Here is a 16,064-nt window from a genome sequence, read left to right as displayed (position 1 = left end):
GGCCCCCACTGGGAAGTGAGAGACCAATGTGCCTTGCAGCCCTCCTGTGCCCCTGAAGGTTAAGGGGCAGGGACAGGGACAGGGCAGAGGCCAGTCCAGAGGCAGCTTGGGGTTAACTTCCACCGCTACGCAGGTCCAACCCCACGATGCCTGCCTGGGGCTGAGGTCACGTGGGCCTTTGTGGCTCTGAGAGGGGCCGGGCCACCTATACTCCTGCGCACTGGTGGGAATGGCGACTATTCCGAGGGCATGTCTGCCTTGTCCGGGGCACCAGGGCCCACGTTCACGTAGGCCACAGGCAGCTGCACGTAGTGGTCCCCTTGCAACGCGGCCACCAAGCGTTCCATGTCCCCTGCCAGTGCTCCAAAGGTGGGTCGTGCTGCAGGGTCTGCAGCCCAGCAGTGCTGCATTACTGCATACCTACCGGGTAGAGGAAAACATGAGGAGCACGGTGCACCCCTACCCAGAGATTCTGCGCTATCCACCTGCTGTTGGCCCCCTGGCGGGCCACATGGGATGGAGAGTGGGTGACAGGGCCTGGTGCCTTGCATCAGCCAATTAAGGGCAGCTCTTCTCGACTGCCTTCCCACCTTGGCAGAGGTCGAATTGCCTCAGGGGTTGAGAGGCTGGACTCTTGTGTCCTGTGACCTGGGCTATGTGATCTTGAGCAAGTTCCTTAACCTGTCTGTGCCTCTGGAGTCTTCTCTGATCACAGAGCTATTGGGGCATAAAGTGAGAGGATGCCTGTGAAGTTCTTAGCTTAGGGCCCAGCTCACAAACTATCATGGTTATCATCATGTCTTCCAGGAAGGAAGCCCGGGTCCAGTGAAATGGGGATTAAAAGCCCTGAGATGTGTGGGGCAGCTCATGGCACCATGGATTCCAAGCAGAGTTTCTCTAGGTTTGTCTGTTGGGTCCTAATACATGACCCTTTATCTTGGAAATGTCATCCCTGCCTTAAATGATACTAAAAGTGACCTACACACAATAATCTCGTATAATTCTCAGACCTCTGAGGGTGGTACTGTTATCATTCCAGCTTTGCAGATGAGGAAACTGAAGCCCAGAGAGAAGGGACTTCCCCTGGTATGGAGGCTGCTATGGTATGCCACCCAGTTTCCCCCCCTTCATTCTCCCTGTGACTTCTGATGGCTCTTGGCTGAGGCCCCCTCTAGGAACTGCCCTAGGCAGAAAAGAAATGCCTCCTCCAAGCTTACACTCCTTCCTCAGGGACATCTGTAAGCAGTGACTAATGGATGTCTGGAACAAAGATCTGGGCCCCTTGGTCTCAATTTCAGAAAACTCTGAAGGGCCATCCCAATTCCAGAGGTCCCCAGGGGATGGACTGCAGCCTCTGTTGCATCTGCATCACAGCCCAACTTCTCCCCCTACCTAGTCCTGCTTCCCTCGCCCCCAACCTACCAATAAACCCCCTGCATGTAAACCTCCATCTCAGAATCTGTTTCAGGGAGCCTGACCCGGAGGCAGATAGGCAGTGAAGTTAATTTCCCTTACTTTGAACCAGGTTCATTAGTGAAATAAATAATAAAAAGCAAAAGCAAGGCAGGCAGGGCTGTGAGGAAGGGTTACTCATACCCTTCTGGAGCACAAGCTGAGTGAGACAGTAATCATCAACCACCTTCACCTACGACCTGGCTCTTCCTGTTCTAACCTCAAAGACCTCAGCACAGCTAAGGCATGCATGCTGCTTATGAAGCTGAACCACGCGACAGGCACTGATGAAACACAGCTGCTGCCATGCCTCTGGGAACAGGGAATCTGAAACTATATCCAATGAAAAAAACATTCTGATCTGGAGACGTGGAGGGGGCTAGTATGAGAGCTAATGGAACCTTTCCTTGAGGTTAAGTAAGAGGAAAAGATGGAAAACAGCCCCTCTTGGCGGGGTGAGGGGAGAGGAGTGCTGGGAAATCAAATCACTGGCCTCAACCCAGACTCTGAGTCGGGAATGGTGTTACCATGGCAACCGTGATATCCCTCCAGCACCAAGCCTCGAATGGTTGTGGAACCACAGATGAGGAAACTGAGGTCCAGAGAGGGTCCCTTTCTAGGTCAACCAGAGAATCAGTCAGAGAGCCAGGCAAGAACTCTGTCTCTGGCCCCCTCCTCCCCTCCTTGTCTCTGGGGCCCAGCTCCCTCCCATTGCCATTTCCACATACTCACAGAGAATCAGGGCAATACTCAGGCTGGGGCAGGCGCCGACCCTGGGCCAGGAAGTGCATGAGGTCAAAAGGGTGGATGTGGGGGTACGGTGGGGCACCCCGTGTCAGCAGTTCCCATAAGAGGACACCAAACGACCACTGTGGGAGGGGACAGGTGAAGGGACTCAGCTCTCGCCCTGGGGGGAACAGGTGGCCCCACCCAGGTCCCCTACCTCCCAGAGCCCTCTAGCTGGAAATGAGGGGCTTGACCCCCAAGTCAGAGCCCATTCCTCAATACCTCACAAGCATCTTCCCTCTGTCCCCGCCCACCACCAGAGCCCTCCAGAGCTGGGGCTGGGCAGGGCCCGGATTGTCTGTGAGAAGCCAATGAGTTCACAGCCTCCTCTTGCCCTGACACCTGCCCAGAGGTGGGCGAATGGGCTGTGGGGCTGCCCAGCGTGGGGATTCCCTGGGCTCATCACGATCCGGAGATCAATGGGCAAGGCCAAGCGTTCTCAGAGGCCCTGTGGACTCTGGGGCAGGTGGGGCCTAACCACGTCGGACTTGGTGGTGAATCTGTAGGTCTGCAGGCTCTCTAGCGCCATCCATTTGACAGGTAGGCGAGCGTGGCGGTGCTGTTGGACACTGTAGTACTCCTTGTCCAGGACATCGCGGGCCAGACCAAAGTCAGCCACCTTGACTGTGAATGACTCATCCAGCCTGGGAGGGGAGAATCACACTCAGGACGGGCCCCCACCAGGCCCTGAACCCACCTGTTTCAGGCCCTTACAAAGTTTCTGAGCCACAGTGTCCGACTCAAGCCTGCATTGGGCAGACAGGAAAACTGAAGCCCAGAGAGGGAAAGACATGCCCAGGGCTGCACAGCAAGGACTGGAGCATGGGCCTTCCCTGAGGCACCTTTAGCTGCACGCCCTGGTGCTCTGCCCCTTGGCTTCACCCCAACCTCACCCTGGCTGCTCACATGCAGTTCCGAGCAGCCAGGTCCCGGTGCACAAACTTCTGCTCTGCCAGGTACGCCATGCCGCAGGCCACCTGCAGGCCGAAGCTGATGAGGTCCTTCACTGTGGGGTTCTGGGGGCACAGGTGGGTCAGTAGGTGAGGACGGAGCAGCTCCATTCCCCGCTGTTGCCCAAGCCCCCCAGTCCAGGGCCAGCTGAGCACTGACCCGCTGGGGTGAGCGGATGAATTGGAGCAGGTCTCCGTGGCGCATATAGGGCAGCAGCACGCGGGGCAGCCCTGCAGGCGGCAGCACGATACCAATGAGAGCCATCACATTTGGGTGGTGCAGACTGCGCATGAGCAGCCCCTCACGCAGGAAGGCCTCCACCTCCTGCACCTCCGTGATGCCTGCAGAGAGGCTGGAGTCAGGCCCAGGGCAGGGAGGCCCTTTACAAGGGTCAGATAGGGAAACAGAGAAGAAAGGTCTCCTGCTCAAGGTCACTCAGCAAAGTGGTAGCACAGCAGGTACGAGTATCCTGCCAGCTCTGCTCCACTTACGACTCAGCGACTTGATGGCACAGTGGGTTTGATTCTGGGCCTCATCTGTGTATTCTCCGTGGTAAACAACTCCAAAATGGCCTGATGAGGGAGAGACAGTGAGAGGGGCCCCAGTGCCCAGGGCTCACACCACAGCCTCCCACTGGCAGCCAGACCTCAGAGCCCCAGCTGGCCAACCTGACATTAAAGACGAGCAGCAGCCTCATGATGGCAGAGCCTGCAGCCCTCCCACACCCACTTAATCTGCACCAGAACCCATGGAAGACAGAATTCCTATTTCACAGATGAGCAGATGGAGGCTCAGAGTCCTGCCCAACTATCCCTTGAGCCCCAACCCCACCTGGCCTGGCCCCCATACCTTTGCCAATGACTCGGTCAGTGTGGGTGACTACCCGCTCGTGGGGAATCAGTACATCCTTGACCTCGGCCAGGAGCTCAGAGTTCAGGTCCCCGAGCTGGATGGACTCTTTCCGCAGCAGTGGGACATGGGACCCATCCCCGTTGCCTGAGAAGGACACTCTGTGGACCTGAGTGGTGGAATCCCGGCCATCAGTGGCAGGGGCTGCTGAGGAAGAGAGGGAATGAGGGGCTGGTGGAGCAGAAAGTACGGTCCCAGCTTCTAGCACCTCCACCATCTCACCAAGGCCATTTCTATAGTCAGAGCTTGAGCGGAGCAGAGGCAGAGGCATGGCTCCAGTGGTCCGGTCCAGGGATGCCAAGTCGTCCAGGTTCGGAGAAAGGACTGTGGAAAAGTGGCTCCTGGTAGCCAGCCACTCCAAGCTCCTAGAGGCTGACCCTTACCCAGGAGGTGTGGGCAGACCCCTAAGGCCTGGGCAGAGAGAGGATATAGGGACTTGGAGATGTCAGAGTTTGGGGGTGGGGTTGGGTCAGGATGGGAGTGGAGAGCTCACCTAGCTTTTTTCTCTGGTGGTAACTGAAGACCAGTATGGTGGCCAGTACAGCCACAAGCAGGAGCAGGGCCAGTAGGACACCGAGGAGTGTGCTCTGTGGGACCCCTTCCAGACCTGGCCGCACTACCTTGCCCAGGATGTGACACCCACCATCCACGCAGACCTGGAGGCACGTGGCAGCTCAGGCCCAGCCTGTAGGTCCTCAACCCATGGTTCCCGTAGAGGGCTAGCTGAGCTGCCTACCTGCAGTGGAGCACCGTCCTTGCCGAGTTGCAGGGAGGGGGGAAGGGGGCAGACAATCACATCCCCCCGCAGCTCATGCTGGCAGCTCTCACCACCCACGGTCACGTTCACATCCACACAATCAGCCACAGCGCCCAGCCCAATGTACTGCAGAGACAGTCACGAGGGCTGGCCATTGCCCCCATCTCTTTCGGGCAGGCTGCAGCCTTAACCCTCCACTGTCTCCACCCCCTATCCCCCCCACTTACCTCAAACTTAATGGCACGCTCCTCAGGCTTCAGTGCGACCAGGTCCATGCTGGGTGGGTGGGGTGGGGGCAGGAAGCGAAAGCCAGGCAGTGTGAAGCCAGCAGCTCCATCCCCCTGGGCACTCAGGTTCCCCGTCACCCACCCCTGCGGTCCTCGGACCACGTATTCGGGCAGGCGGCACCACTGCTGCTCCGGGAGCTGCCCCTCACACTGCTGGGTCCATGCAAGAGTGGTTAGCCCGGTATCCTACCTACAGCCACCCCAGACCCCTCAGCCCAGCATGGGCTGGGGCTGGAACTCAGGGGACTGGTGTGGCCTTCCTCCCTCCTGGCCAGTGCCCACTCAGCAGCTACCAGTGCCCGCTCACCCTGTTCTCCACCGCCCTGCGCCCATCATGGAATGACAGCACGAGGTGCCACACTGAAGTCAGATGCTGGCCGTGGATGGTGACGTGGGAACCACTGTGGAGGAGAGCGGGGTGGTGGACTTGGGGTGCTCTCCGAGGCTGGATTCCTCATTCTCAGGAGACCAGAGTGGGCAAGAAGGTGGCACTTACGTGTAGCCACAGTTGGGGCTGATACCCAGCATGATGGGGTCTTCCTGGTAGTGGAAGTTCCAGGAGCCAGGCACTTCGGCACCCCCCACCTGCAGGCGAATGGGAACGCGGGCGGTAGCAGCCCCGGGGGGTGTGGTACATAAAAGTTGCCTCTCGCTGACCCTGCAGAACAGGGGGATTAGGCTCAGGGGCACCCTCCATGTGATGGCTAGGCCCGACTCCTCCAGGGGCCTGCTGACCCCTGCCAGTTCCTCTGTTGGTCATCTCCTCAACTTGCCCGTACTCCATGGGTCTGTCTGAAGATAGGGTGGTCCTAGAAAGGCCTCCAAGAAGTCAGGGAGGGAACAGGTTCCCCCCACAGCCTTGGCTGCAGCCAGTGGACTCTGTAATGGGCTCTCTTGCCATCCCAAACCACCTCTGGGCTGGAGGGAGCAGCAGACACTTCTTCCTGGACCTGTTCCCTACATTGAGTGACTGAGCCCTCCTTCCCCTGCCCTGTCGGGGATCCAAGCACCACCTGATGAGGGCTCCCCTATGTGGGACCCTGTGGCCTCCCATCCCCTTTCCCACTGGCACTTACCGTTTCAGCAGGCACTCAGTCCCATTGACCAGCACAGCCCGGCTGGTGCCAACAGATAGGCCTTGGCCTTCAAGGGTGAGGCAGGTACCCCCTGCCCGTGGACCAAAGAGGGGTTGTACTGCTGTCAGCATGGGTTCCTAAGAGGGCATGGAGGTGGCTTAGCTTGGAGCAGGAGGCACTCCACTCCAAACTCTTCCCTGCCCGAATTGCCCAGCTGGCCAAGGGCACAAACAAGGAAAGGTGGCCTCACCATGAAAGAGAAGCCTCGCAGCATGGAGGTGCCATCTACCCGGAAGTGCTTTCCCAGTGGCATGTTGGTCACAGTGAGGCTGACGTTGGCAGGCCCGGCTTCCTGTGTGCCCAAGGGCTCCAGTTCACACTCAAGCTCCTCTACAAAGTCCTTCCGGGGTACTTGGCTGGGACATCAGGGGAACTCAAGGTCAGCCAGGGGTCACACAGGCCTGGTTGCATGCCCACCAAAAATGACAGGTCTCATCTGAGCTTGAAGATAGCATCTCTCTACCCATGGCTTCATCCAGGATCGGCAGGATCTGACGGGGCAGGGACTAGCTTTGCCATGACTCAACAGACAGGTAGGGCATATGTAGGCTCAAGAAGGGACAGAGATGTCTTCCCAGACAGAAAGCAACCAGAGCTACTGCAGCTTGCCTCATACCTCCTTGCCCCATACAAGCAGAGGACAGGGCCTCACAGGGAAGGGGCTGCTTGGTTATCCCCATCAGGGATAGAAAGGGCAGGGACCAAGTCATACCTGACTGAGTTGCCTTTGAGCAGCAGTCGGCAGGAACTTTGACCCACAGTGACCTGATGGGTGCCCTCAGGCACCAGACCAGGAGGATGCAGGTAGAAGTTGGAGCCACACAGGGTCAGTCTCGTGCTGCCCCTTAGGGGTCCACTGTGGGGGCTGAACTGAGAGGGGAGGAGAAGATAGCCTGAGTCCTTTCATGGGTCGGGACTCTCAGCCCTGTCTGCTTTCCCCTAAGTTTTCTGCCACACTCCTTGCCTGCCTCACACTCCAGTCACTCTAGATCACTTGCTTGTCCTCACTCAATACTTTTCTGCCTCTAAGTCTTTGCATGTGCCATCCCCTCTGCCAAGAATACCCTCCTTGGGACTTCCCTGGTGGCGCAGTGGTTAAGAATCCGTCTGCCAATTCAGGAGACACGGGTTCAATCCCTGGTCCGGGAAGATCCCACACGCCACGGAGCAACTAAGCCCGTGTGCCACAACTCCTGAGCCTACGCTCTAGAGCCCGCGAGCCACAACTACTGAAGCCCGCGCGCCTAGAACCCATGCTCTGCGACAAGAGAAAACACCGCAATGAGAAGCACATGCACCGAAATGAAGAGTAGCCCCCGCTCACCACAACTAGAGAAAGCCCGTGCGCAGCAATGAAAACCCAACGCAGCCAAAATAAATAAATCAATTTATTAAAAATTAAAAAAAAGAATGTCCTCCTTGTAAATACTGAAGACATCCCAGGCCTGAGGAAGATCATGGTTAAGACCTGCTGACCTCCACCCCAGGCCCAGTTTGTCCCACACTTACCTGTGCCCTGCCAGGCAAGCCATACCTTAGTAAGCTCGGGTGGGCAATGGTCCTGTTGCCAGGAGCCAGGACACTCCTTCTGTCGGCCACACATGCCCCCACACCATCCACAGCCCATGAAACGCTGTGCCCGCAGGCAACGCCCACAGGTGAGGAAGTGGCGGCAGCCAGGGCCCTGGATAGGTACCTGGAAGACCTTGGACAAACAGGTGGCTCAGGGGTGGCTGAAGGGGGAGACTAAGCCCCTTAGACCCCCTGGTCCTACTGTAGATCAGGGTGGGGGGACCTGTGCGTCAATGCCTCCTTGGATCTGATGGAGAAGCTGTGCTCCCAACAGCCCAGCCCCGGGCCCTACCCTGCCCATCTTACCTGGTCCCCAGAGGCAAAGAGCAGGTGGTCCCCAAGGCGACTGACATCCCGATGCACAGGCTGCCCATTGCTGCCCAGTGAGAAGTTGGACACGTACAGCAAGTAGTTGAGAGACCTGGCCAGCTCCACCTGGGACAGGTCGGCTGTGAGCAAAATGGGGACAGGGATCCCGGGACAAGGGGCTGTGGAGATGAGGGACCTAACTGCAGGATGCGCCCGTCGGCTGTGCCCATGTGGGCCACTGTGACATTGTCGAGACGTGTCACGTGCAATGCAGTGACCTGCGCTGGTCCTAACAGCCCGTTGAATAGGTCCACCCGTAAGAGGCTGCTGCTGACCAGCAGAGGGAAGTGGCGGCAGCTGGTTTTGGGGCTGGGAGCCACCAGGCCAGGCTGGGGAGGGTCAGGGAAGGAGTCAGGGCTCATCTCCATGAACTGACCCCTTGGGGCTTCTGTCAGTGACCACAGCAGCCTAAACTCCCACCCCTCACCTGGCTTGGCTGGAGAAGGCCCCAGTCCTGCCAGTTACCCCACCGCCTCCATGGGGCTCTCAGATGTAGCAAGGCCAGGGAAGAAGGCCAAGGCTGGAACGCTGGCTCCTCCTACACCTAGCCCTACCCTGCCATGGCCATTCTGATAATGAGTTACTGAGTTTTACAGAGCCAACCCCATTCTGTCCTCACAGCCACGCTGTAGAGTGGGTTCTCTCATCACCCCCATTTTACAGATAAGGAAACTGGCTCAGAGAGGTTTGCTCACCTGTCAAAGGCCTTATCGCCTCTCAGGAGACGAGCCAGGTCGCAAGTCTGAGTTCCTGACCAGAGTCCTCTCCTGCCCCCTGCTGGTCCTGCCCTGCACTTCAATAAACCCTGTCCCCTCTTCAGGCTTCAGTCTCTCCACCTGCTTAAGGGGCTGAACTCTGAGGTTAACTGGCCAGCACAGGGTTGGTAACGTCGTCCTTCTCCCTGAGATGCCAAAGGTCTTCCTGTACCTCCAGCTGCTACCTGTACCTCCTTCAGGGTACAGGAGGGATAAACCAAGGCCTGAAGGTCCAGGTAACAGGAGACACTAATTTCTCCCCTGCTCTTAGCAGGAGGGTGTTCGGGGGACACTCAGTGCCCCAGTGCCGAGCTGTGGAAGCTTCTGGGAAACCAGGAGGTGAGGGTATGGATGCAGGGTATTGGAGCTGGGTGCAAGGTGCAGGCAGGGCTCTGTGGCCCAGTAGCTTGGGACCCTCCATTGCCAGCCCTCAAGGCTGATGGAAGGCCCCTATCAGACTAAGTATGCTTAACCCAGTCCTGAGACCTCAGTGCTGATTATAAGTCTTGGGAACAAGACCTCAGCATAGAGCTGAGCCCTGAAACTCCACACACTGGATCTATAGGGTGAGTGGGTGGGGACTGGGACTCTGTCCTCACTGGAGGTGAGTAAAAGTCCTGGCCCTAGCAGGAAGCCAGCCAGGTGTTTTCAGTATGACTCAGGGACAGGTGGGGCTGTGGGGTGGAAAAGAGGCCCTACCCTGGTCAGAGCTGCACCGCTGTCTGTTTGCCCCTGGGCTCCAGGGCTTTAGCTCTGGATTTCCAGGCTTGTCTGGATTTCCAGGCTCCAGCCTCCTGAAAAGACTCAAGTATCCAATGCCCCATAGAGGAGGGTGACTCCACCAGACTCAAACCCTATCTGAACCCATGGAGGGCAGGTACCAGCTCTGAGCCCCTCAGGCTTCGTGAAGGCAGCCAAGATGAGCACACAGTGGCTTTCCTCCTGGAGGCTGCATGCCCAGTCACTGGACAAACACTGTACAGGCCGGTTCACACACTGCCTGGGGTCCTGGCCAGCCTGTGGGCAGGGCTTGAGATTAGTCCTTTTGGAGCCTTGCACTGCCAAGTCGTGCTGGGTGTCTTCTGATCCCCTGACCACTAGCCAAGTCAGGGAGAGGTTCTGACTCCCCAGAGAGAAGGAGAGGAGGGCAGTCAGGGCTGCCCAGACCCAGACTAGGGATCTCAACCCCTAGGGCCTCCTCAACCCAGAGGGAGTGAGTTGAAGGAGGGAGGCAGAAGATCCCCCCATCCCTCATTGTGTGTAAATTCTCTCCCACCACTGGGGCATCAATCAGAGCAAAAGGAGTCAGTGAAGAATGTCACAGCAGGGCCAGAGCCACAGGGCAGCCAAAGACTCAGAGAGCAGTGACTGTGGGTTAGCTCCCTGAAAGGCCACTTGTCCAATGCCATTTGTTTGTTCGTTCACCCCATTTCCTTGGCTTAATCTCTTGTAATGTAGGGTGGGACTGTTTCAATAGCTTCAAGGGATAAGTTTTGGGTTTGTCATCAGGGAAGCATTTTAAGGAACGTCCTCTTAGTCTCTGCTCTAGCTCCCTGACACCATGGCTGAAGAGAACCTGGGTAGGGTCTGCAGGAAGGAGCACCTAGTTCAGCATAGGGTGGGAGACCTCCTGCCTGGGGTGAGAAGGGCCCCAACTATGGTAAAAGCCTGGGACTGCTACATGGTGAACCAAATCCAACCAGCCCCTCCTAGGCCTTTACTCATCCCCAGATGTTTAGTTGCTTGCACAAGACCGGGGTGAGCCTCCTGGAATTTACTAGAGCCAAGCCACCTTCTCACTACGTCCTGAATCCTCCCCCAATCACCCCACGAAGAACAATCAGGGATGAGTGGGTCAGGAAAGCCCAAGGCATGCAGGCTCCCTGACAAGCCACCAACTTCCAAGGCCTGGAAGGCTCTCTGGAACAGGGGTGGAGGGGAGCATTCTCTGACAACTCCTGCCCCACCCTCTTGAGAAAGCAGAGCAAAACAAGTATTCCCACGGGGAAAGCGAAAACATGTTGGTGAGTAGATGTGAGTCTGGGTGAATTTGTGAGTATCTGCCTGTGGGGGGGAGGGCGCTGTTTTTTTGTGTGTCCCTAAGGGGGACAGGTATGTGGTGGGCAGGTAGGAAGGGACAACCATTATTGTACCCAGAGTTTGGAAGTGTGCCTGGTAGAGAGACAGTTATGATGTAATCCAATTTTCACATAACAAGGGAAATTACCTAAAAAAGCAAGGGGCCACGGTAAGTGAGAGGGTTTAAGGAGCAAAATGGTGTAGCAACGGGGTCTAGCCTGGCTGGGAGATGAGCTTCCAGTGTGGCCTTTGTTTGGCTGATTCCCTCACACCACCCCCTAAGAAATTGGGTGGAAGAGAAAACTTCTCCCTGCCTGCCCTCCCCATCCCAGACCCTCTCAGTGCTGGAAGAGAAGCATGTGCACACTGCTCACAAGTGAGGGCCCTTTCTTTCTGCTCACCGGGTCAGGGCAAAAACTGGGCAACTGGAAGAAGTCGAGGCCTCGCCGGAGGCCAGGGTGGACAGGAGGCTCACAACAGCGCTCCACACCCTGCTCGATGAGAGTGTCCAGCAAGTCTACAGGGAACGCACAGACGACAGAGTTGGGATCCACACCTGGGCCGCTGTCTCTGCTAGCCGAGAAGACCCCGAATAGCACTTCCTGGCCCTCAGCGATGCTCAGCTCAGTGGCCAGTCGCCCGCCCACTGGAGCAGCGTGGGCCGCCCGCAGCACTGGGTAGGGCTGCGCGCCCTCACGGGCCGCGCGCCGCCGGCGTTTAGGTGCAAAACGGCAGTCGAGGACCAGCTCGCGGTAGTCTCCCAGGTCAGTCTCGACAGCGCTGAGCCGTGCCAGGCGCGTGTGTAAGGCGCCAGGAGCGTCTACCACGTTGGCTGGCTGCACAGTCAGGAAATAGACGAAGGCTCCTGCACGAAAACTGTACACGTATTCGATGCGGTAGGAAGCCAGGTGCTCAGGCACCACTGACAGTGCTGCAAAGCCTGGTGCAAATCCTGAGGCGTCGGCCTTGAGGCGCCGGATGGACACTGAGCGTGGGCTGAAGCTGGCGGCCACCGCCGAGTCCAGTGAGGATGCCACGTAGAAGTAGGAGGCATGGCCCTGATCAACCACGGTTACGAGGGTGCCCAGCGGGCTGGCCACACAGTCGGGACAGTCCTCCGGATGATTGTGGTGCGCCGAGAAAAGGCAGACTGGTGGAGCCAGGTGCAGGGCTGTCCCGCGGGGCTCTAGCTCATGAAGGAAACAGCGTCCCTGAAGGCTGGAGCCACAACTGATCAGTGCGGGCAGCACCGGTTCCAGCACCAGAACCTGCGCATCCGTGTCTCCCGGCGGGCCGTGGGAGCCTGGGCCACAGGCCGCACACGTCTGGCAGTCAGGGGCCCCAGCAGGGCCGGTGGCCAGGCTCTCAACTGGCTGCAGATCAGGCCCAAGCACATGCAGGCGATTGCGTGTGGCCACGAAGACGGCACTCCCTTCCCTGCCGCCCTCGTAGGTTGCCACAGCCTGTACCGGCCGGCCGGCCGAGAAGCTGGGCACCAAGTACTCCACGTCAAAGTCGCGGGAGGCAGCATAGGGGATGCGCGGGCACTGCCAGGACCCTCCCGTCTCGGGCACCGCCGGTAGCAGCAGCGGCAGCAGCAGCAGCAGCAGCAGTAGTAACAGGAAGGGCTGCAATGGCGGTGGGTGGAGCTCCATCGAGGCCCAAATGGGGCCCCGCGGAGGTTCCTGCAGGCCTAAGCCTGGCTGGGAGCCGATGAGAAGTCTGGGTTCGGACAAGCGTCGAGCGCAGGTCCTGGGAGCCCTGGGGCACCGACCCCACCGGGACTCCTGAGATGCCCACCGCCTTCTCCTGCCCTCGGGTCTGAGCACCTGGCGCAGGCGGGGACACACGCAGAGAGGCCGCCCCACCTGTTGCCCCAGCTGCCGTTCCCAGCCGGTGCTTGTAGCAAAGTCTGTCTGAGTGCCAGGGGCGGGGCGGGCGGGGCCAGGGTGTGGGGGCGGGGCCTGTGGGCGGGGCCTGCTCTATGCCTGGCCTAGCCCAGCCCTTCTGCCTGTTCGACTTTCCTGGCCCTCGGAAGCCTGGGTCCTACAACTGTACTTGGTCCCCTTTTTCTCAGTGGCCTGCGGGTGGGTGTGCGTGGAGTGGCCTGGAGAGAGGTTAAGTAGATCTGAGCTGTCCCGTCCCGCCCCCCACGACCGACTGGGCGAAGTGAGGGGGCGTGTTGCCCCAGCGCATTTGAGGACCACCTGGCCTATTTCTTCTCTTAGCGCCAGGATACAGCAACATCCTCAGACACTCGTTCCGGGCAGGGCCTGGGGGACCCACCGTGTGGGGAACAGAGGCCAGGAATGTGTGGAGAACCAGAGGGGAGGTGTGGAGAGACCCCAGGAGTGGCACTAGCCTCTGTGGGCAGGGACTATCCCTCTGTGGGCCTGCCCTGGGCTGACAGTGACAGGATGGTGTCAGGATGGTGCATTGCATCCCGCCTGCCCAGGGCAGGTGGGATTTATAAGATGGGGCCAGCCCTGTTGGCTGGACTTTAGAGTCAGAGGAGAAGCAACTTATGTGGAGGCCCATCCCTAGCTCTGGTCTGTCCACTGCTGCCGCAGTAGGTGGCAGCTGTAGGATGGGGACAATAAAACACAAAAGGTTGGCCTTCATTCCTGGCTCTGCTCCAGGGCCTCCCTGATATGAGGGAAACACGGGCTTTGGCTCTCAGGGCACCTCTAACCTGCTCTGTAAGCCATGCTGGGCCTCAGCCTCTCAGTCTCTGAAATGAGGGTGTAGTTCTCACTAGGTGGTTACCCAGAGTTCTCTCTCCAGGCTGTGATATGTGCGGGGCAGGGGTAGGGGAGTCAACTCAGGTCTGCTCTTGCCATCTCTCAGCATCTGCTCCTTGGTAACTGGCTCCCCGCAACACTAGAGGGGGGCCCTGGGGGATATCCTTAGCCTGACATCCCCTTCAGCCAGGTGGGCCTGGACCCTGGAGGGAGGGAAAGCATCACAGGGTGGCCCATGGCTGAGGTCTGAGGGACCTGTGAACTGTGAGTCCCAGAGCTTTGGAGGGTAATGGGTGGGGGTGGGGAGAGGAGCCCTCAGCCCAACAGGATTCAGCCTGATTCTACGAGTTATCTCTTCTACTCACCATCCAGCCCATACTCCTTGTTCTTCCTTCCAGGAGCACGCTTTTCCCTTCCTTCTCTTGCAACTTAGGTGGCATCTCCTCCAGGAAGCCTACCTGATCCAGGCAGTGACAAGTCCATTCTGTGGGTCCCACAGACCCTGTGCTACACCTACCCCAGCACAGTTTACTCTGGATACCTGACTCCCCCCATCCCCCATTCCTAATGCTGGACTCCCCTATCCCTCCAGGCTGGAGCTTAATGAGCATCTGGTGACAGGGTGGAAACAGCACGGGGGCGGCCACACCGAGTGCTGGGAGTATACCGTGCCTGAGGCAACATAAAAGGCACTCCCTTCGCTAACCAGAATTGACCCGGAAATGAATAAACACACATCAGAAATTATGGCACCATTCCTGTGTTCCACAGTCAACATTTCTAAAGATAGTCATGCAGGGCAAAACTGATATGAAACATTCCCTGCCCGGAGCTGAGACATGGGTTCTTGTGACCCCTATTCTGCCTCAGGACATTGGGAGAGACTTCTAGGGGCTGGGAGGAAACTTGAGGGGTCCTCCCCATTCACCTGTTTTGGGGGTGGGTGTGCAGCAGTCAACAGTTGGTTCTCTGCTGCCATCATGTGGCCAAGCTGTTGGCTGCCCCCAGGCTGGCATCTCCTCTGAGGTAGCCTTGGTCTTTGACAGCAGGCATCCACAGAGTGCCCTTTCCTCCCTCCTCATCCACTTGGTCTGTGGGAGGGGGGCAGGCAAGCCATGTGGGGGAAGTCAGCTAATGGAGCCTTGCAGTGCCGAATACAAGCGCTTTCTCAAGGTGAATTCACAAGGCCTGGCCCACGTTCAGCTAAGGACCTACCCCACTGCCCTTGCATTTGTCACCTTGAAGGAGTGCTAGCCACTTTGCCCTCTTTGGGCTCTCACTCCCCTCTGAACACTACTCCAGAGAGCTAGTGCCAGCCTCTTTCTCCAACGCAAAGAGATCATCCTAGTGACAGCAGGGGGACCTCTGTAACCACAATATGACCATGTCACTCTGCAGCTTTAAAACATTTTGTGGGGCTTCCCTGGTGGCGCGGTGGTTGGGAGTCCGCCTGCCGATGCAGGGGACGCGGGTTTGTGCCCCGGTCCGGGAAGATCCCTCATGCCGCGGAGCGGCTGGGCCCGTGAGCCATGGCTGCTGAGCCTGTGCATCCGGAGCCTGTGCTCCGCAACAGGAGAGGCCACAACAGTGAGAGGCCTGCGTACCGCAAAAAAAACCCAAAAAACAAAAAAAAATTCTGTGGCTCCCCACTGCCAGACTTCTACCTGGAGTTTGAGAACCCTAGGCTTTAAAGACTCCTCCAGCTTCACTGTTACCCAGTCGGACAAGGTTCTTTACCATACCAGGTTTCATACCAGGTTCATCCCTTTGCACATGCTCGTTGCCCCACTAGGAACACCTTTCCTGTTTGCCTGTTGTCCCTTCCTTGCTCCCCAAACAGGTAAACCCCGCACTCCTAGGTGCCTACTGTCCTAGGTATACACACTTATCTAATTGTGACTATCTCTTCCCACCCCCACCCAGAATAGGTGCTGAACGGCAAGAAGCTGGAAGCCCTACAGGGATCAGGGTAGCCAGCAGGGACACCTGGAGGCTGACCGCTGACCAGAAGAACACTGGTAGCAGTCAGAGACAGCTAGCCTGGCATCACCCTTGCCCCAGAGTCGGTGGTTTGGTGCCCTTTCCAGGATTCAGGGAAGGAACAGAAACAGCAAGCAGACAGAAAAGAGACCCAGGGCATGTGGGCAGTGTGAGCAGCACCCACCAAGCCTGTGGCTGCTCCATAGGGGCTTTGGGGTCTGGGCAGGTGGCCTGCTGGCCATACCCATTCTAATGTGATCTGGGGTGGGGCCAAGGGCAGGGGCTGTGCT

At 58.1% G+C, this 16,064-nt stretch overlaps 1 protein-coding gene across 5 annotated transcripts; it reads right to left on the bottom strand.

The window, feature by feature from the left end:
• Positions 1-12,723, bottom strand: MST1R (macrophage stimulating 1 receptor). Of its 5 annotated transcripts, XM_081246790.1 has the most exons (20): positions 11,455-12,723; positions 8,360-8,548; positions 8,157-8,285; positions 7,813-7,983; positions 6,991-7,148; positions 6,469-6,634; positions 6,219-6,355; positions 5,639-5,800; positions 5,450-5,543; positions 5,083-5,292; positions 4,835-4,981; positions 4,592-4,754; positions 4,321-4,422; positions 4,039-4,245; positions 3,681-3,761; positions 3,349-3,530; positions 3,145-3,254; positions 2,717-2,882; positions 2,185-2,321; positions 1-420 (listed from the first exon to the last, which is right to left on the bottom strand). In XM_081246790.1, exons 1-20 carry the CDS (start codon positions 12,706-12,708, stop codon positions 237-239), a joined length of 4,149 nt encoding a protein of 1,382 aa, XP_081102916.1. In that variant the 5' UTR covers positions 12,709-12,723; the 3' UTR covers positions 1-236. The 5 variants fall into 5 exon arrangements, with proteins under 5 accessions (XP_081102916.1, XP_081102918.1, XP_081102917.1 ...); XM_081246792.1 differs by lacking the exon at positions 4,321-4,422 and having other exon boundaries at positions 4,039-4,269; positions 5,083-5,295; XM_081246791.1 differs by lacking the exon at positions 4,321-4,422 and having other exon boundaries at positions 4,039-4,269.
• Between the last annotated feature and the right edge of the window lie 3,341 nt (positions 12,724-16,064).

This window comes from Mesoplodon bidens (genome assembly GCF_964165515.1).
Source record: "Mesoplodon bidens genome assembly, chromosome: 10".
Classification (NCBI taxonomy): Eukaryota; Metazoa; Chordata; class Mammalia; order Artiodactyla; family Ziphiidae; genus Mesoplodon; species Mesoplodon bidens.
The sequence above is the reverse complement of the archived record's forward strand: the minus strand, read 5'-3'. Positions and strand labels throughout refer to the sequence as shown.